At 59.4% G+C, this 21,179-nt stretch overlaps 1 protein-coding gene across 1 annotated transcript; it reads left to right on the top strand.

Moving 5' to 3' along the window:
• The first annotated feature begins 2,818 nt into the window (after nucleotides 1-2,818).
• Nucleotides 2,819-4,918, top strand: GADD45B (growth arrest and DNA damage inducible beta). Its single transcript, XM_065421990.1, has 4 exons — nucleotides 2,819-3,071; nucleotides 3,221-3,322; nucleotides 3,603-3,819; nucleotides 4,119-4,918. Exons 1-4 carry the CDS (start codon nucleotides 3,028-3,030, stop codon nucleotides 4,230-4,232), a joined length of 477 nt encoding a protein of 158 aa, XP_065278062.1. The 5' UTR covers nucleotides 2,819-3,027; the 3' UTR covers nucleotides 4,233-4,918.
• The last annotated feature ends 16,261 nt before the right edge of the window (nucleotides 4,919-21,179 follow it).

The following is a 21,179-nucleotide window of genomic DNA, read 5'->3' as shown; positions in this document are numbered from 1 at the left end:
AGGAAAGCAGAGGAAGGTTGCTAACGAGGAGCATGGCTCATCAGCAGGGGTAGCCATCCCCAAGCCAGGACGGAGGGTGACTCCCCCTACGCCCACTACAGCCCGGCCTACCAGCGGGGCTGTCTGCAGGGCCGGGGATGGCCAGCGTGAGTCCCTCAGGACCTGCTGTTAGCTCCTATCTTTGCAACCTCCTTATTCACATGACCCAAAACGCTACAGCATTCAGCGAGGGTCACTCACCCCCACCCAGGATCTCACCGCCTCAGCTTCTCCGGGGGCAGCACTAGGGTGACCAGACAGCAAGTGGGAAAAATCGGGATGGGGGTGGGGGAGTAACAGGCGCCTATATAAGACAAAGCCCCAAATATTGGGACGGTCCCTATAAAATCGGGACATCTGGTCACCCTATACCCCACCGAGGGAGGGGTTGATGAGTCAATGTCTGAAGGCACTTTCAGAATAAAAGCCCCTTGTAAGGGCTACTACATGTGATTAACTTATTGTTATAATTGCTGCAATAGGGTTACTACGGAGTCTGGATCTATCACGGTGTTTAGATACCTTATCTATCCATCCCCATACACTTCCCACTGTCTATCCATCCAGCCCCATATGCACCCCTCTATCTATCCCTAGACACAGCCCTCTATCCATCCATCCATAACCCCATCCGCACCCATCGATCCCCATAGACACCCCTCTGCCTATGGATCCATCCATTGATCTCCATATACACCCATCTATGTATCTATCCCGTGCATAACTATCCACTGATCTCCATACGCACCCCTCTATCTATCCCTCCACACCCATCCGTCTACCCATCCATCCCCCTACACACCCTGCTATCCCTCTGTCAGACCTCTAGAGTTCCCATCCCAGCTGTCTCTCAGGCCCAGAGCCGCCTAGGGATCTGGGTACCTCCCCAGCCTGGGGGATCTGGGCCGATGCCCACGGAACTCCCACTGAGATCAAGGGAGGGGGTTTGGGGGGCGCAACCCCCCAGAGCTGTTTGCACTACAGTCCCAAGCCGATCCGCCAGCTTGCTCTGCGCGCCGTGCCCGCTAGGTGGCGGCCTTGCCCGCCGCGAGCTCCCTCCGCCGGCTGGTGAGGTAGCTGTATGCCTGGCACTGCTGGGCGCTAAGTCAGCGGCCCGGCGGGTTTGCTCAGCGCCCGGCAGCTACCGGCGGGGTTTGCAATAACACCCAACCGCAGGGCGCCGAGCAGCCACCCCCGAGCGCCCCAGGCAGGAAAGGTCAGAGGTGGGAGAAACTCGCCCCTCTGCAGCCTGAACCCCAGGCCCTCAGCGCCCCCCCCCCCCAGCACCACATAAATGTCATTCATTGCAACCCCCGGGCGGTCCTCGGAGCCAGGGGACGCGCCCACCTGCCCTGTGCCTGCAACTCCAGAGAGACCAGCCGGGCAGCAAGCTGCCTCTTGCACTTTCTGGGTTGGTTTTTTTTGGCAAATCCAGCTGGGGCTAATCCTCCCCCCCCCCCCCCCCCGTTAGCCTCGAGCCTATTGCAACATGCGCTGTTTTGCACCGGGGACCTTTTACCTCTGCAAAAGTTCAGGCTCCAGGCTCGACCTCCCACCTGCTTTGCAGAGCGGAATGTCATGCGAACCTCGCAACCCCCCCAAGGCCAGCAGCCCTCCCTGCAAGTCTCCTGGCAGCTCCGCTGCTCGGGAAAGTACACGGTGTCTTGTTTGAGTTCCCGGGTTTGTGAGGTTGGTTCATTCTCGGCCTGAAATAAATCTTGCCACCCAAGCGGCGCCCATCGTGAGCGCGAGCCCGAAGCGAGCCTTGTCTGCAGCGGGCATCAGAAGCAGCGCCAATGAAGTCTGTCTGCACAGCAGAGGAGGAAAAGAGAGGACAACCTAGAAAGGCCCCAGCCAAGGAAACATGATGCACGCTGCAGGGGTTGTTGTGAAACGAGTCACAACGTTTTTGCAAGCTGCAGAAACCATGACTGGCTCGAAAATCTCATGATTAACTCATCCTTTCCCCTCCGCCGCCTACACAACCCACAGCTGGGTGCTCTTCGTTTTCTGCCTACGAGGTGGAACGGGTATCGCCCTGCTCAAATGGGGGAGAGGGGAGGCAAAGGACCCTTGCAGAGCAGGGAATTCATTAGACAAGTTTGCTGTTTGCAGCCCCAGCGCTCAGTCCTAGGAATATAGACACACACTCAACTCCAGCAGCTCGGAATTTGCTCCGGAGTGGAAGAGAATAACGATTCTCCCTTTGCATAAAACGTCCCTGCTTTTCCTTTGCAAAATGCATCCTCGCCTGGATGTGATTTTTGTCCCCGAACAGCTGCAGAGCAAGCCCGGGGACGGATGGCCGGGGGGTGGGGGGATTTCCATGGGCATGCATTTGAATTCAAACTCTTGGGATATTTATTTCCTCTAAAAATAGCCCATCCAAATTCTCCAGCAAGGGATCTCGCCTAGGTTTGTTTTCCCCTGGACAAAACAGCTTGCAAACCTGCCCCCCTCGGCTGCAAGCCCAGAGCTCTGTGGAAATCCCATGCCTCTGCCCAGCACAGGAACAAAAACTGCTGGGAAATTTCAATCGAAACTCTCTCTCTCTCTCTCTCTGTCTCTCTCGTGTGTGTTTTTTTTTTTTTTTAAGCAAATCCAACCCTTGCAAAACTTCCCCGCCCCACGTGGGGGCCACTTGCTATTTTCCCCAGAGCGAAAACCAATCAGCTGGCACCGGGTTTTTTTCCTTTGTGGCCGAAGAACCAATAGGAAAGGAGAGGCCACGCCCCCTTCGGCAAGGCAATAAAAGGCGCCTTCAGCTGTTGCTGTCTCTAAGACTGTTTGGCGGAGCCGGGGTGTTTGATTCGCAGCGGCACCGGATTGACTCGCAGGTGGCGTTTCTGACATCGCGGAGAAGATTGAGCGAGCCTGGTTCCTCCAGTGGATTATTGCACGGTTCCTGCCTGCTGGGGGGCTGCTGGGGGGCTACGGGTGGCTGCTTCTCCCTCCCGACTTCAAGCCATTGTGGATTATAATTGCAACATGACCCTGGAAGAGCTGGTTGCTTGCGACAACACCGCCAAAAAGTAAGTGTCTCCCTCCTTTGCAACGCTGCAGGAGCAGCCGTGGCGTGCAGATGCCCAAACCCTTCTTCATGTCTCTCCGCCCGCGGGCCTTTCCAAAGCCGCCCAGCCTTAATGTGGTTCTCCCTCCTCCCCCCCTCTCTTTCCCCAAGGATGCAGACGGTGAGCGAGGCGGTGGAACAGCTGCTGGTGGCCGCTCAGAGGCAGGACTGCCTGACAGTCGGCGTCTATGAGTCGGCCAAGCTCATGAATGTGTAAGTATCCCCGGCCCTGGCGTGTGCCGGCTCTGATCAGCTGACGTGGCTGGTGGAAAGGGGTGGGGGGGGTTGTGCCTCGCTTACTTAGATCTGTTGGAGCTGGTGCGGTGGGAGGGATCTGTGTGTGAAAGATGCGAGAGAGGACAAGCTCTGCCATTGGCAGTTGCTCAGGAACAGCTGGGGGGTGTATGAGACTCATTTCCTTAGATGGACAGTCAGTTTGTGGGGTCTGTCTCCCCCTGATCCTGACCCGCCTGCTTCCTCCCCTGGCCTGCAGGGATCCAGATAGCGTGGTGCTTTGCCTCCTCGCCATTGATGAAGAAGACGAGGGTGACATCGCCTTGCAAATCCACTTCACCCTCATCCAGGCATTCTGCTGCGACAATGACATCAATATTCTGCGGGTGTCCGGCATGCAGCGGCTGGCCAAGGTCCTTGGGGAGAGCTCGGAGGACAACAACGAACCCCGGGACCTGCACTGCATCTTAGTGACGGTGAGTCCCCTGTGGTGCTGGGTGCCAGGGGTTGCCGAGCAGGGTGGGTGTCCATCACCTGGGATCCAATCCTACCGCCTGTAGGGGAGAGCTTGTATTGTGCAGTGGTGCTGATGCAGGGCTAAAATTGGCAGCCATGTGACCTGGGGCTGAGCCAAGCTGCTTCAGTGATGTGTGTATTCCCGAACAGCCAGTGGTGTGGGTCACCGCTCAAGTATGTCTCGTGAATGGGCTGGGGTGACGTCCAGGAAGTTTGTGTTTGTTGCTAACGGTTGGATCTGTGTGTTCTCTCCCACCAGAATCCCCACACGGATTCCTGGAAGAGCCAAGGGCTGGAGGAAGTGGCCAGTTACTGTGAAGAAAGCCGTGGCAATAACCAGTGGGTCCCCTACGTCCCGCTGCTGGAGCGTTGAGCTGGGCACCGCCGTCTCGTTTTGTGCTGAATTCCTGTTTTTTTAACCAAAAAAACAACATTTTAAAAAATAAAAAACCACCCCATCAAAATCAAAGCTAAGGAGTAACGGAGAGGAGCGAGCATGGGCCGGCAGTGATGGTGTGCGTGGAAAGGGAGGTGCGCCGGGCGACTGGCCGTAGCAAAGGGGCTGTGACTGTGTGGAGACCGTTAAAGGAGCAGCTCGCTGGAGCAGGCTGGCAGGAGACGCGCTTGGGGGAATGACTGAATCAAGGCGACTCGCTCCTCGGATGTGAGGAGCGCTTGAATCCTGTACGCAAGGCACGACGTGTCTCTCTGACTGCATGGGGTGTGGATGCCACTGATCCATGGCAAGGGACTGGATTTCCCTCCGCTCCCTTTCTCTGCAGCGGGAGCGGGCATGGCCACGTTTTGCCAAGGACTTAATGTGGCAGGGTGGGGAAGAGACTGGATTTTTATTTTTTTTTTGCATCTGCTTTGTGTTGTGGATGGAAGATGTGAGGACTGAAAAGGACAGTTGCAAATGAACTCTTTATTTTTCAATGGACAGAATGTCTTATATTTATAAACTCAAGATTGCAATTTTTTCTTTGCACTCAAGCCACTAAGAGTCTGATTCTATATATTCTTGTACGATGAACTTGCAATAAATTTCTGAAATCTAAATATCACTTCCTCTTGCATTTTTCCTCCCCCCCCCCCCCCCCGCCCCTTCCAGCTGTGACACTTCCCGGTCCCTGCATGTTGCATCAGAGCAGCATGTCCTGTACTTGGTGATCGGATCAGGATGTAGTTGTGTTCTTAAAGCAGCTTCCAGGAGCCAGCCCTGTTCTCACTCTTTGCAAAACACTGCGGCTTTCTGGCTCCGAGGCGCCACCACTTCTGTAAATTGACAAAGAGGCTTAAACAAGCAGCAATTAAGGGCTGGCCTGTTGCAAAATGCCATGTGAGCACCTGGCTGGTGCAGCCTCCTGCCTAGTCTGCAGCGAAACAGGATTTCGTCTGGTTTCAGGGTGTGGAGGAAGGAGCACAAGCCAAGTGCTAATTAGGTCCTTAAATTGACACTCTCAAAGCCTCCTTTTCTCCCCCTCGCGTGTCCCCCCCCCCAAAAAAAGTGGGATCTGAGATCATCAGCTTGTAGGTTTGACTAAAACTTCTGTGCACCTCAGTAAGTCTCCCAGCCCCACCCTGTCAATGAGCATGCACCCCACAACGCAAGGCTGAGTTGAAAGCAACCCTTGCTGGCTGTACATTTCCTGTGCAGGGTTTGGCCCCCACAGCTGCTGCTGCAGACCTATTTCTGCCTACAGTTCTTTCTACAGGAGCCTGGTAACACAGGGGCTGCCACTGACTCCTGGCAGCTTGGGAAGCACGGAGCAGCTACAGAACAAGCCCCTAACTCATGCTAGCCCCTTCCTGGCAAAGCAGCTGGTCAACGGGGGCGGGCACACCCAGCCTTTGGCTTAGCACAGGCTAGCTGGGCCGTGGCAGCGGGTCCAGACCCTGCTCTGGGTCCTCATGGAGCACGGTTAGATGGGGCCCCAAGGATGGGGCAGGGTTGGTCCTAGGGCAAGACTATTTCTCTCTTTCCTCCTCCCCCCCCCCCCCCCCGCATGCAGGCAGAGTCCTTATACCTGTGGTTTGCCTGTGCTGGGGCATTCCTAGCCCAGTGTTGTGTGCAGATTGGGAGGGGAAAATACACTTCTCTAGTCCTTTGAGCCTTGTGGGCAGAAAAGCCCCCCCATGGCTCTGCTGCAGGGTGGGGGCAGCTAAACCAGCCCCTGCCTGTGCAGCATAAACAGGGAACTAGACACTGGGTTTTTTTTAGAGGCCAGGTATTTAAAAGGGCACCAGCCCCAATTGTGGGCTACGGGCAGCAGTGACTGGCTAGCAAAAGTAGCCTTTAATTTAAACAAGCTGTGCACGCAGGCTCAGCTAATGGGAGATCTGGCCTAACCTCCCCTGCTGCGTCAGTGTAATGGGGGGGCCTGTCCCACCCAGTCAAGAGCATGCTCTAGTGCTTTAAAGCTATTCCACTGCTGGTGTCCCCATTTTGCAGGTGGGAAACTGAGGTACAGAGGGGGGGCAAGACTGGGGTAAGTGCAGCCTGGGTCTCCTGACCCTGAGCCTCACGCTGGTTCCTCCTGACTGGCTGAGGTAATGGGTCAGGAGGAAATACAGGAGTGAGCTGCCCTGTGGTTTGGGGGCTTGTTTGAACCAGGGGTTAGTGGGGGGGAGGGGGGGGGGATGCTAGGGTTGGCTGCCCAGAGGCATCCACCTTTCTCCACTGCTGCAGCTAGTCCCCTTGGCTGCCAGTCTGCGATGGTTTATACTTGCAAGCCCACCGGGGCTGCAGAGAAGACACACGTACTGATAGGTGGGCCTGCGTCTTTCCATGGGCATAGGGAGCCCATGTGCTAGGGCCATGCCTCAGCACTGAGGAGAAGGTGCGCCCTTCTCTCCCCCACTCCCCCCCCGCTGCTGAGAGCTGCCTTCAATTCCCGTGTCCTATCTCGTACTGCGGTGAAGCCGACCCTCGGCATAGCTATCGCTTTCAATTCTGGAGTGTGACCTGCCTCCAGAAAGCGAAATCCAGGCTGAACAGCTGCTTTCCTGTGGTCCGGGCTCCCTGGGGCAGGGAGTCAGGCTTGAGGGGAAACCCTGATGCTTCTGCAGGGAGCAAAGTGTTTGTGAAGAGCTAAGACAAGAGGAGGGTTTCTAGGAAGCCGACATGAGAGAATCTAATGGAGTCAGGGTTCCTCTGCACAAAAATACTCTTCTCCCCCCCCCCCCCCAACCTGCAAGATTTGCAGCCCCCCCTGTCCTTGCAGCTTTGTGCCAGAGCTTGAAAATCAGAAAATACAACCCAGTGGAACCCGCAAGAAACAAACATGAAACTGACGAATCTCCCCAAACTGGAAGAACCTAAATAAATAATATGGAAGAAAATGGGGGGGGGCTGTTTGGGGAAAAAAGGGTAGGTGTATAAAATGCATATGCAGTGGCACAGGTAGATGAGGGAGTCATTGTGCACCCCCCCCCCCCCCCACACACACACACTTTTGCACATGCAGCAGTGGCAAGGGCACTTGAGGCACCTGTTTGCAGCCTGAGGGTGAGCCCATCCCGTAGGTGTGCAGCTCCGTATGTGCTAGCCCATGCGTGTTCCCGTGGGCATGCCTGCGTGTGGGTGTCCATGGGCGTGTGCTCATCTTGTGTGTATTGGCCTGCAGTCGCCACTGCCCCTGCACGCCTGTCATTAAGGCCCCAGTATGTACTCCCAGCTCCACCCCCTCCCCGGCGGCTGGGAATGGGCAATGAAGCCTTGCTCCCCCACTTAGCCTGCTGGTTAGACTCCAGCCAGGGGGACTCCAGGGGGTGACCCCCACCCAGAGATCCGCCCGTCTCCCCGGCTGGGCAGCCCCCGGCTCGTGGGCGTGGGGAACGAGGGGGTGGCGTGGCGGGCGCTGCCATGCAGGAAGCTGCCCTTTGAGCACAACTCCCCCAGGCTGTGTGGGCAGGGGGTGGTTCTGAGCCCTGCCAGGAGCAGGCTGCCTCATCCTCCCCGGGCCAGGGAACACCCCCCCACCTCAAGCTCCTGGCATACCTGCTGGCTTCTCGGCACCCACATGCCCGCCCCCTCCGCGCCCACGCTCTGTGCTTGGGGGGGGCTTCTCCCAGCCACATGGGCTCAGCAGAAATCCCCTGCGCCGCCTCCAGCCGGAGGGACTCGGAGCCCAGTGTCTCCGTGATGAAGTCACCACAACCACCAACCACACAGGAGGCAGCTGCGCAGCGAGTGATGCTCCCAGCCCGGAGGGACGGAGGGGAGACGGAGGCTGACACCATCTGATCCCCAGGGGCCAAGTGAGGGAGGGATGGAGGAGAGGGGGCGTCCACACCCCCATTACCAGAGACACGTCCCCGCAGCCTTATGCCCTCCCTGGGGACCTGACCCCGAACCCACGGCAGCCGACAGGAATCTTTCCACCCTGGATCAGGCCCCCTAAGGGAAGCAGCCACTCAGGAGCCGCGCCCACCTCTTCCTGCCCTGCCCTGAGGCTGGTTAGAAACGGGGCGGCGAGGTGTGTCCGCGCTCGCAGGCCGAGGGGGGCGGGTGGCACAGAGGAATGAGTGTATGGGGCACGGCTTTGCCCTTCTGTGTTGCGGGGTGGGGAGTTGAGCCCTGGAGACAGAGCCCCCTCCTGGCCCTACGGCAGGCGGGGGGCTGCCACGCAGGGCTGAGAGCCACCAGCATAGAGCAGGCTATGAGGGACATCAGCCTTTGCTGCACCCATTCGGGGCCTAAAGAGAGGGTTGGGGGGGAGGGGAGAGCATTCTCTAGTGATCAGAGCAAGGGCCTGGGAGTCAGGACTCCTGGGCTCCAGTCTCAGCTCTGCCACTGACTCACTGCGTAACCTTGGGGACGTCCCAGCCCTGCTCCGTGCCTCAGTTTCCCCATCGCTGAAATGGGCGCGATAACCCTACCTCCCCCACACACCCTCCCTTCTTCCTGGGGAAGGAGCAAAGGCTACATGGTGCTCTGAGTGCCTCAGTCGCAAGACGCCGGCGGCCCGTGCAGTGTAGCTATTTAATGACTCAGGCACCAGGGCTGCCGGTTTCCCCAGCACAAACTCCATGACCAAGGCTGGGCTGGAAGCATTCAGGAAGGGAGGGAGAGCTGGGGATTCCCCTGGGAGAAGCCACAGGGAGAGGATGACACGCAAAGCCGTGAAGCATTCTGCGCCTGACCTGGCAGCAGCTGCCGAACAGGTGGCAAGGGCTACGCAAATAGAGCCAGGTGGCCAAACAAGCCAATAAGGAAGTGATGCAGCTGATTCTGGCTTAGCCCTCACCCAGGAGGCCCTTCTGGGGGTCGAGCCCCACTCTTTCTGTTCAGCCCCTAAAGCCTCACTCATATGTGTAACTCGGTTTGGTGGGTCTCAGCCTATCCCCTCTGGCTGACACATGCCCACAGCATCTGGCCTGATTAGCCAGCTCCCCCTGGGACTATCCTGGGAGCAGGGTCAGGAGTGAAGTGCAGCAGGGAGCCTGGGACTGGACAATCCCAGGGTGGGTAGGTCAGGAGTGAGGTGCAGCGGGAAGCCCAGGGTGGGGCCTAGGATCTCTGGGGAGGCCCAGTGGCCACGCAGCCAGCACATCTGATAGCGCTGCTCACTCATGCGCCTAGCCCTGCTACAGGCAGGGTCATCGTCTACTCCAGGGGTGTCCTTGCCCCCAGGGCTCCCGCTGTCCTTTGGAGCAGGGCACAGGGCGGCCGGCTTGTCACATACCACCTCAGAGAGCCCTGATGGACTGAGATGGGCTGGTGAGAGCAGGCCCTAGTGTGCAGAGGCACGCGCCTAGGTGTGCACACATTTTTCACGTGCACCTCCACCTGCCGTCTCCCCTTGCACATGCACAGAACATGCACGTGCATCCCCAGCGTGTGCACAAGCATCGGGGGCTGAGGTGTACTGAAGGGGCAACCTTTCCCTGCTGCCGCCCATACTTACCGGGATCCCAGGTTACTGGCTGCCCATTGCCGGGGCATCAATCCAGCCCCTGCGGGAAGGGATGGGTTAAATGACCTAACAAACCTTGAGACACATCCCCTTATTTCACAGGAACAGGGGTAAGCAAAGCTTTGAAGCAGTCAATGGAGCGACACGGATTTCGCCCTCTGGTGATCTGGCCCATTGAGGCCAGTGGAGCTGGGCCAATTTACACCATCTGCGGCTCTGGCCCCAAGGTCGGTTTCCAAACACCAGTCTCTGCTGTCCCTGCCTCAGGGAGCAGTCGTGCACGTAATGGAATGTTCGCATTTGCAAAGGCAGTAACACGTTGCACGAGCAACAACACTTTGCACGTTTGCGCCATGGCTCTCAGAGCAACTGACAAAGGTGCCATTAGCCTTAACTTCCAAATGGGGAAACCGAGGCATGGGGGTAGGATTTGTCCAACATCACCCAGGGAATCAGTAGGAAAGCCAGGAAGAGAACCCGCCCTGCTCCAACCTCTAGGCAACATCATCCTCCCAGCATCCAGGGGCGAACCCAGGAGTCCTGGCTCCCCATCCCCTGCTCTACCTCTGAGAGCCAGGAATAGCACCTGGGAATCATGAATTCTAGTCCCCCTGCTCTAACTATTCACCCTCATTCTTCTACCAGAACCCAGGTGTCCTGAAGCCCCCCCCCCCCGCACTAGTTATTAGACTAGGTGTCTGCACTATAACTGCCCGTTGCCACTTGTCCACCTGCAGGAAACATGCAGCTTAAAAACCCTGCTCAGTTCCAGCTCTGAGCTGGCTCTAACGTGTCGCACGCGAGGTCAGCACTTCCTCCTCATTGGTTTCACTCCTGCATGTGTAGCTTTCCTCCTCACCCTCCCCCGCCCCCCCCCCGCGCACACACACACCTCACACTCACACCTTTCCTTCCTCGCTCGCAGGTTGTTACGCTGCCTTGCCAACGTCAGTGCTTCTGATGACAATAACCCTCATTAGCAAACAGGGTGAAACAGTTTGGTGTGGGAGGAGGGAGAGTGGGGTCCGACAGGCGCTGACGAGGCACGCTCGTTAATGACACCCTCCCTAGCACCTTCCAGCCGAGGAGCTCCAAGCGCTTCCCCAATATTAACAAATGCAGCCTCCTAGCACCACTCAAGAAGGATTACACCCTTTTTTTACAGATGGGGAAACTGAGGTGCAGAGCATTGAAGTGACTTGCACAAGGCCACACAGAGAAGCAGAGCCGGGCATAGAACCCAGGAGTTCTGACTCCCAGCCTCCCCCTCCAACCGCCCCAGAAGTGGCTGCATTTCAGCGCTGTGGGGTGCATTTCTTTTGCAAAACACTTTGGGCCCCTCACCCCAGGTGCACAGCTCCTTGGGAATGCAGGATTTCACCCAACGCCCTGAAACAGAGCCAGTTTTCTCTCTGCTTCCCTCCACTGTGCCCCATGTCCCCCAGCCGGCCTGCTCTCTGCTGCACACCGCTCCTCGCCTCCACCACACCCACACCCACACCCACTGCCTCTGTCACCGCATGACCCGGGGCCCTTGGGATGGAAGAACATTGTGTTCCAAAGGCTGCACTAACTAGTACCTCTGCAGTTTCCAAAGGCACAGGCTGGAGCGCTGATAAGGACTCACACCCTGCAAGCTGCTGCAATCAGCTTTCGCCAAACCAGGGGGGCTAATCTAGCAGCCTGCAAAGAGCGCTGCTGGTTGGGTCTCTAGGAGCGGAGCGGAACCAGCTCTGGCTTCCCCCAGGACCTTGTTTCTGGGGTGGGGTGGGGGGTGAAGTTGGTGCTGCTAGGATAGGTCATGCGGTGCATGTCAGTTTCACCCAGGGGCAGGCAGTTAGTCCCAGCTGATCAGAAAGCACCAGTTGTTAACCCTGTTTGGGGGACTGAAGTGCTGCAGCAGCTACTGAGTTCATGTCACCTCCGCAGGCACGCGCCGCCCTGCAGCAAGCACTCGCTGTTCACGAAGCTGCCTGGCTGTCTGGCTAATATTCACGATTAGTTACGCACTGGGAAGGTGTTGGTCCTTCTTAGTTCCCTGTTCAGCACCAAAGCTGCCTCTGCCAGGTTCAAGCCAGCCGGGAGGCGTCCTGGTGGCGGGAGACTGGCACGTCCTGGGGCTGGGGCGCAAGCGGCCGTGGCAGGCCATGACCTGCCAAAGGAAAAGGAATAATCTGATCAACAGGCCTGGTGCAAAGTGGCTGGGCCCCGGCACAGCGCCGTCTCCAGAGCCCAGTTCGTGACTTTAGCAAGCAGGTCGCTGGAGACGAGAGTGCGATCCTGCCTCCCAGCACAGGGCAGAGTGGGCAGCCCCACCTCCAGAACAATAGAGAATCCCCCCCCCCCAGCAGAGAACAACGGAGAATTCCCCCCCCCCCAGCAGAGAACAATGGAGAACCCCCCCAGCAGAGAACAATGGAGAATTCCCCCCACCCCCAGCAGAGAACAATGGAGAACCCCCCCCAGCAGAGAAAAATAGAGAATTCCCCCCCCCAGCAGAGAACAATGGAGAATTCCCCCCCCCCAGCAGAGAACAACGGAGAATTCCCCCCCCCCAGCAGAGAACAATGGAGAACCCCCCCAGCAGAGAACAATGGAGAATTCCCCCCCACCCCCAGCAGAGAACAATGGAGAACCCCCCCCCCAGCAGAGAACAATGGAGAATTCCCCCCCACCCCCACCCCGTCTCCATAAAGAACAGGGGGAGCCTGCAGGGCGCTGAGCACCTTGGGAATCTGTTGCACGGGGTGGGGGGGTCCATGGTTTTGCACGTACGTGGTTGTGCTGGGCTCTGGGTGTGTCTGTGCGTGCACAGGTGTGCGTGTGTGCACGGGGGTTGCACATCTTGGCTAGCTCACGCCCTGAGCCTCCATTGCTCCTCACTAGCTCAGCTCCCCGTTCAAGCAGCAGAGACAGAGACGCTGTTTGTGCCCTGGCCTGATTTAACCTGCTGGTCTGTCCCAGCTTCACCCCAGGGCTGGGCGGGGAGCAGAGGCAGCTTTGCACACACACTCGCTCACAGGCCCAGGGCACCTCTCTGCATCAGCCCCACCCGGCCACCTGCACAATACAGCCCCTCAGTGGGGGGAGGAACTGGCCTGCGGTCGCGTCAGTGGGGCCGGCCGGAGGAACGCGCCTTCCTGGCCCGTGGGTTCAGCTCCGAGGTCCCTGAAAACTGAGGGCTGCATCCTCAGCTTGTCCTTGAGTCTGACCAGGCAGCTTGGCTGGGCCCATCCCCTGCAGACACAAGCACATTCCACGCTGCGCTGCCTGCGCCCACCTGAATGTTGCTGGCTCCTGGTCCCGCTCAAACCCTGGCCCGCCCGCCGCAGGAGCGTATACACTGCGTGCAGCTAGCATTGCCCAGCCTGGGTGCTGCCCAGACCCGGCCACGGCACACCTGGGCTCAGACACACCTGAGTGCCGCTGCAGCTCTGCTAACCCACGGCCCAGGCCTCTGCATGCTGCTCGGACTGCGACACCCCATGGCGCTTCCCCCACTCTGTGCCTCTCAGGTCCCACCGCACATTTTGTTCCCCTGAGCCCCTCGGCTCAGGCCTGTGCCCACCACTCAGCAGCAGGCGCTCAACGGCCAGAGAGGCCAACCCATTGGCAGTGCCCCAGAGACCGGCTCTGGGGTCCCCTCCCCGTGCCTCGGCTCCAGCAGATGGATGCAACCCTGAGTGCCTTGTTGTAGCTGCTGCTTTTCCTGTCCTGGGACCGTTTCTCTCCCATACAAGGGGAGGAGGCTGGGTCTGGGACAGATACATAGTTAGCGCCCGGGTGATTCGTCTGGGACAGGACACAGCATGTCAGCTCTGCCAAGCCTGAGGCAACGGTCTGGGGCCTGGCCTGGATGTCCCGAGTTGCCACGGGAGGTGCAGGAATCCCAAGCAGGTCACAGAGCCTGGGGGATGCTGCCTTGGCTCTCACCCTGCCCCAGAGCCAGCTGAGGAGACAGGGCTTTGGGAGAAGGAGGGGCCAGTCGGCAGGACCTGGACGGGACGTTGTCTCCTGCTCTAACCCCTAGACCCTACTGTCCTCCCAGAACCAGGGACAGAACCCAGGAGGCCTGAGTCCCAGCCCCTCGCTCTCCCCACCAGATGAGTTTAGGGCTCTCGCACGACCCCATTGTTACAGGCGTTCTGGGGGCTCAGTAGAATTGCCCCCTCTGCCCCCCACCTGGTCAGCCCTGGCTCTCGGCCTAAGCCCGTTCGCGTTCCGGCCCCAAGCAGGGTCCCACACGGTGCCGCATCTTGTATCTAGCCTAGTTTGCATCCGGTTCAGGTGGCTACAAACTCTCCATCCTCCCCATGCCAGGCGCAGCGGGTTGGAACCATCCCCGGCCCGTTGCCAAGTGAAACCCAGCTGTGATTTCGTCTTTGTCTCAGAGGCCGGGGGCTCCGCAAACACCCCAGCGGGAACACAAACACGGAGCGCTCACCAAACACGGCCAGCGGGAGAACAGCGGCAAGGTGCACGTAGCCCAGGGTTGTGCGGGGTGAAGAAGGGGAGCGGCTGCACACGCTGGGCTGGGACAGGTGCCCCAGGGAAAGTGGGGGCCACGCAGAAGAAAACAGTGTCCTGGCTGCCAGTAAACAATGCTGCACAGACGCACACACACGCACAACATGCGCACACGCTAGTGATACCTGGATCCCCCCTCCCCACACATCCCCTGCAGCCCTGCCCCAAGCGTCCTGCCCCTGGCCCTCCACACCCCAGCCTGGCATGCCCGCCCCCGGCTCTGGGCCTGTCAGGTTGGCGCTCCTCTGTAATCAGGCTGCATCGTGCCAAGCTGCCGCTTGGCAGGCAGGGCGCCACGCTGGCTCAGCCTTCACTCGGCCCCACTTGGCTCTTGACCAAGCGGACGCCTCGCATCCCAGCACAGACAGAAAAGGGCTTTGCGGGCCGCGGGCACTTCCGGCTGCCCTGCCCTGCCCTCGGTGATGGGGAGATGGAGCAGGGATCGGGGGCTTATGCCCTGGCTGATTGCTAGGGAGGCTCCGGACCATGGAGTCAGAGGGCAGGGGTGCATGGGAGGGGCCGCTCGTGACCGGCTGCCTCAGTTACCCCAGAAGCAGTGACCCGGCAGTCGGCCGGGGGAGTCGAGCGGGGGTGGGGAAAGAGGGCCTGATTCTGCTCCTGCTTACACTAGGAAGCCTGAGTCACTACGCCCCCGCCCCCACTAGCCACACACTCCTCGCTGAGCTGGAAACAGAACCCAGGAGTCCTGACTCCCAGGCCCCTGCTCCAACCACTAGACCCCACTCCCCTTCCAGAGTCAGGAGCAGAACCCAGGCAGGAAGCGGCTCGGACTCTGCACAGGAGTGGCCGGGGGGGCCAGCTGAAGGGCAGTGGGAAATCAAGTCTGTCCTGGCTCAGCTCGGGGGCTTTTCACCAGTGCAAAGCAGGGGTCAACGCCACCGCTCTGATCTGCCATGGCAGGCAGGGGGAGAGCCAGGCCCCCAGCGCCTGCAGGGAACCGCTCCTGACTCACACCATGGGGCGCGCGAGAGGAGAGCCAGAAAACCAGGGGGTGTGTGCACGCCCGTGTTGGCTGTTTCATGCGGCAGGAAAAGCGGGTCAGCCCAGCCTGGGCGACGGGAGAGCACGCTGGCCTCCTGCTGTGGGCTCTTGCAGAAGTCAGCTCAGAGGCAGCGTGGACTGGTGGGTAGAGCGCCAGACCAGGACTCAGGACACCTGGGATCTTGTCCCCCCGTGCCTCAGTTTCCCCTCCTGCCCGTTGTCTGTTTAGACTGGCAGTTCTTTGGGGCAGGGCCTGGCTCTGACTGTGTCTGTGCAGCACCCGGCACAACGGGATCCTGACTTTGGCTCCCAGAATAACAGGGGGCCGGGGGTTTCAATGTGCCGGGCCCCCAAGAGCCGGAAAGGGGCCCTGGCCACTGGAATTCTAGCCAATGACAAACCAGCCAGCAGCTGGAATTCCAGCCCCTCCCCTGCCTTCTGGGGCCGAACATTCCCATTTATTTAAAAAATGAGGACCCCCCCACACACACACACACACACACACCGCTGTGCCCCTGTCCCCTGCTGCCCCGCTGGATCCGCTCAAAGGGCAGGGGAGCCGGGGTCGGCCCAGCAAGCGTGAGGTCAGGTCACGACGGGGGGAGGGGAGCAGTAAGGTGGGCTCCAGATAAACCAAAAAAGGGCAGGAATGCCGGACCGGATCTGCCTCTTCCTGTCCCTGACAATGTCTCCGGCCTTATCTCAGCCTCTCAGGAGCGAGGGGGCTGCAGCTGGAGAGGCGCTTCGGGCTCTGAGCTGTGGGGCACACCCCGGGAGGCATCCCCTTCATCCTGCCCCTTGCTGAGCCACTGACACTAGTGCAAATTGGCCATTTTGCACTAGTGCAACCGACTGCACCCAGTGCAAAGCCCTGCAGCCACACCCCGCAGCTCTGGGGCAGGCGGCCCTGGATTTGCTGGGCCTGACGCTGACTTGCATGGAAATGTTCCTGATTTGCGCTGCCACAGTCAGGCCCATGAATCCAGCCAGCCTCTGGGCCTGAGGCTCCAGCGCCCTGCACCTCCTGCCTTTGCACCAGTGCACAGTGAGCCCGGGGTGGGAGCGGCAATATCTCCCAGGGGGCAAGGTGCGGGAGCGTCGGGGCCCTCTTGCCAATGGGCTGACCCAGGCCAGAGGGCCTGAATTTCCCCTGCCCGGCCTTGTATAGTCGTGCACACTTGTGCAAAGTGAGTATGAAACACTCCCCGTTGGTGCGAAGCACACTTCTCACTGGACAGCCTTTGCAGCCCCCATGTACGTTGCTTTAATGACTGGCCTGGCGATGCCCACCCCGCCACCCACCTGCCTGGCAGGAGAGTGAGCTCACTCCCTGCTCCATACAGCCAGGTGGGTGAGGAGGGGGCTGGGCTGTGAAGACCCCACCCGGCTGCTGCTTTGGGGATGCCAGTCCCTGAGGACGCTTTGCTAAGCGTGCCGCTGTCCCTACAGGCAGCAGCCATCATTTATGTGGGGCCTTACAAAGGTGGGAAACTGAGGCAGAGAAGGGCTGCGACATGCCCAAGGTAGTGAACTATGAGCAGAGCAGGGACTAAAATTCATCTGCATCTGCTCTAACGGCTAGCCCCCATTCCCCTCCCAGAGCTGGGGATAGACGCCGGAGTCCTGACTCCCAGCCCTATCAGCTCCAACATGTTCTTAAATCGCTGGGGCTGGAATACATCACTTGGGTGCTGACTCATGTACCAGGTACCTGCCAACAAAATCTACCCCTTCCCCCCCACTGCAGCCCTTGGTACCAGGTAGGTCACCACCCACGGTTTGTAGGGCGTTGCTGAAAGACGGGGCTCAGCAGTGAAGGGGTTAAAAGGGGCCAGGGGCCGCGGCGAAAGGGGGAGCAGAGCCCGCGTCCGAGCCCGGGGCCACGTAATGCTCGGCTGGGGAGCTGGCAGCCACACGCCCCGGCGGACAGGTTCTGTGGCCTCGTCCCTTTGAAGCGGCACCTCCCAGGGGTGGGGAGGCCGATTAGCTGGAGGACGCCGGGGGCAACGGCGGCCTGCCGGATTTCCGGCCGCGGTGGGAATGTGCAGAGGAATACGGGCCGATCCCGGCAGCAGTGGGCAGCACCAGGCCAGACGACGCTGGCATGGGGGTTGTTATTCTCTGCAGCGCTACTCCTGGTTTCCTCAGCCCGGCGCTGAGCAGCTGCCAGGCACAACGGAACCAGCTGGGGCTGCAGATCACAAAGCCCCCGGCGTGGCCGCGGCCCGTCAGCTGCTGCAGCACACGGGCACTTGTTGACAGCCTCTCCCAGCTGCGCCCGGGGCTGCTCAGTTGTTTACCTGCGCGGAGCCAAGAGCGCGAGGCATGTTCTGGCCTGGTTCAGGCGTGTTGCCACTGAAGTCACTGGGCCGGAGCCTCTGCTGATTTGCCCCAGCTGAGGATTAGGCCCAGCAGAGTTGCACTGGGGAAAGGGGGGGGGTGTGAACGGTCCCCAGAGGAGAGCGCACCCCGCGTGGTTCCAGGCGGTTTGGCTGCCCCCTCCCCAACCTTAAAGCTCCCTCCCAATTGGAATCGGCAGCTTTTGGGGGGGGGGCAGCCACAGCGTGGGGTGACGCATCCCGCGGATACGGGGGTGACTCAGAGAGTTTATCGCCCCCTGAGACCCTTTCCCCCCCCCCGAACCCCCAGGCTGGGCCCCTGCCCCCAAGCCCTTGGATGTTAGGCTGTGAGTAAAGCTCGGCAGAGGGGCGCCAGGGGCAGGGACAGAATCTGGGAGCCGGGCAGGAGCTCAGACTCTGGTGGGGCCGCGGCAGAGGGGTTCTCCATTGAATTTGGGGTGGGGGGTGGGGCTGGATACTTTGGTGATGGGAACCAGGAGGCACCGTGGTTGGAATGGATTGAGGGAGGCAAAACCTGGACCAGGTCTGTGCCCTGAGGCGGGATGAGAGAGCGGGACAGACCGGTGGGGAGGCGGGAGAGAGAGAGAAAAGGACAGTCAGGCCCCTGTCCCCTGCCAACACACTCAGGGTTTCCCCTCCAGCCCAGCCCAGGCCCCAGGGAGAGGGTGCAGCTGCAGCGCGCCCCCTGCCTGTCCAGATCCAGCCCCTGACCCTGGCCCCCCTTGACAGGCTGTGGCTGCGTTCTGGGACCAGTCCACAGGGTCAGTGCGCTGGCTCTTTTAAACAGCCAGCTGCTCGCATCAGTGCCCACCGGGGCTTGGTGTGCCTGGAACATCCAATCCCGCCCAGGGCTGGGGGGAGGCGTCGGCGCCAACTGCACCACTAGCCAAACTCCCTTAGTGGCCAGAGATGAACGAACCCCAGTGCCTGCCCATAGGACCTGAGAACTCACGACAATGGGCCAAGGGCCTTCCCCCTCTAGGTCGCTGGTTCAAATCCAGCCCCAAGGCAGCCAGGACTGGGTAGCATTTGTTGCGTGTAATGAGTTGGTGAGTCTCAGCTGCCCCTGCTGTTTGCAACTTGCAGCAGAGGATGAGGGATAAGATAGGGGCTGTACCATGTGGGGGCATGGGGCTGGGTCCCATGCCGGGGGCCCTCAGGTCTGATTTGCCCTTCACCCACACCCAGGCACTGTGTGCATGCCACCCTGGGGCAGATCTGGCTCTCTGTGCCTGTTTAAGGTGGCACCATCAGCCATGATACACCAGCCACGCCAAGCTACCCACCCTATGCACCAGCTGCTGCCAAAGTCTCAGCGGAGCCAGGAGTTTGCAGTGAGGCATGCAGGCTGGCGGGTGGGTGGGAAGGTTACCTGCAGCACCTGGGGGGTGACGGGGGTTGGTGACTTGCTGTGGGTTGGGAGCAGTGCCCAGCTTTGGGCCTGGAGTTCCCAACGTGCTTTGGGAGTGAGTCCCGGGAAAGGGCTGGGCTCTGTCCCAGCTGGGCGGCAGGACGGCATGTTCGCTCAGGCTGGGCAGGGGGCCAGCTGCTGGGGAAAGTGTCATGGAAGTGACAGCACCAAGCGCAGGCTCCTGGCCTTAAAGGGGCCCAGCCCCATTCTGAGGCGGGGCTGGGAGCGAGACCGGGCAGAGGCTGGCCTAAGCTGCCCAAGGGAAGAGGCGGTTTGGCTCCTTGGAGACCCCCCGCCCTGCTCCCCACAGTCTGACTCTCCGCTGACGTACACCAGTGTAAATGCCATTGCTAGCAATGGGCCAGGGCCCTCGGCTGGTGCAAACTGGCCGGAGCAGGCAGGGGGGTATCTGCTGTGCTGCCGGAGCTGTGTGCTGCCAACACCTGGGACACGCTCCCACGGCCATCGCAGGAGAAGCAGGTGGAGGTACCACAGGTGCTCACTGCTCGCCCTGGCTGCCCTGGCCAGACACACCAGGGAAGGGGGCATAGGGGAGCCCAGGAGCACAGACATGTATCGAGTGCAGCCCCTGCACAGCCAGCATAGGAGACCCAGATCACAGACACTGGGTGAGCTATACGGCTGGAGCAGGGGGCTGGAACGCCTGGGTTCTGCACCTGACTCTGGGAGGGGAATGGGGTCTAGTGGTTGGGACGGGGGGGAAGGGACGGGGGGGACGTAATGAGTCAGGCCTCCGGGCTTCTTTGCAGTGTTGTAGCACTGACTCACTGTGTGACCTTTCACCGCCCTGTGCCTCAGTTTTCCCACCTGTAAAATGGGGATAAATGCTTCCTGGCCTCCAATGATTGTTATGAGGCTGCTGCCCATAAAGCCCTGTGAGGTCCCAAGACAAAAGGTGCTAACGAAGCCCAAGTGAGGAATTAATTGTCCTCGAGCTGCTGTCCAGCACACAAAGGGGGTGGTTAAACAGACTTCGAGGCTAGGTCTGGGGCAGGAGGGGTAATGACACTGCTTGTGGAGAAGGGCATGAAGGGGCAGAGGGACTGAGCTGTGTATAAAGTGAAAGGGAATACTTACCGTGGGGGGAAGGCAGGAGAGACTCTGAAATGAGTCGCCTGATTTTTCACAAGAGCTCAGCACCTTGCACTTTTGCTTCCCCCCACCCCCATGCATTAAAAAATCACGAGATTGGCTTAAAAATCACAAGATCTTAACAAGAGTCACAAATGTGGGTTTCATGTTCTTTGCCTTCTGGTTCCTGCCCCTTTAGGTCTGCATTTCTCCACGCCCAGGAGGCCTAGAAACTGTTTTTTTGGTTCTCAGTGGAAACTGAGAGTCTTGGGTCATCCCAGGACTCCAGGAGCTGGGGATTTAAGAGAAAACACCCAAGCCTTCCAAGACTCTCAGTCAAGTTACTAGAGCTGTGTTACTACCGATGCTGTTTGCTGAGCGCTTGGGAAACCTCTGGCCCTGAGCGGGGGGCTCGCCTTGAAAATCTGCCTTTTCAGCTATTCCCATTCCTCCGCATCCCATTTGCACATGCGTGTGACTTCACACACACGACTCGGCCCATAAAGCTCCCCCGTGCTACGTATTTGCAGGCTGGGGCAGGGAGCGGTGGGGGGTCCTTACAATACCAGTGGGAGCCAACTAGCCCGACAGTGCTGCAAACCCTACTGCAGATTGGTAATTTAGCCGTGAGCGAGTTGCGGAATCCAGCACCCTGGGGCCAGCCAAGGGGCTTGTGCAAACAACCCGCAGCCTTTGCTAAGAGCCTGGTTATTGCTCAGCTTTCCCAAAACAGAATTACGGGGACACAGTATTGTCTAGTGGCTAGAGCGCCACGTGGGGACTCACAAGACCTGAGTTCTAATCCCAGCTCTGCCGGCTGACTGTGGGCAAATTGTTTCCCCAGGCTGTGCCTCAGTTTCCCCTCCCCAGAGTTTGTCAGAGCGAGGTCTGGCTCTCCCCATGGGTCTGTGCAGCACCTGACACAATGTGGGGGGGTCGCTAGATGCTACTGTAATAAGAGGAACTATGTGAAACGTTGGAGGCGCAGGGAGCCGGGAGAATTACCTCCT

Source organism: Emys orbicularis, chromosome 24, assembly GCF_028017835.1.
Source record: "Emys orbicularis isolate rEmyOrb1 chromosome 24, rEmyOrb1.hap1, whole genome shotgun sequence".
NCBI classification, from domain to species: domain Eukaryota; kingdom Metazoa; phylum Chordata; order Testudines; family Emydidae; genus Emys; species Emys orbicularis.
The sequence above is the reverse complement of the archived record's forward strand: the minus strand, read 5'-3'. Positions and strand labels throughout refer to the sequence as shown.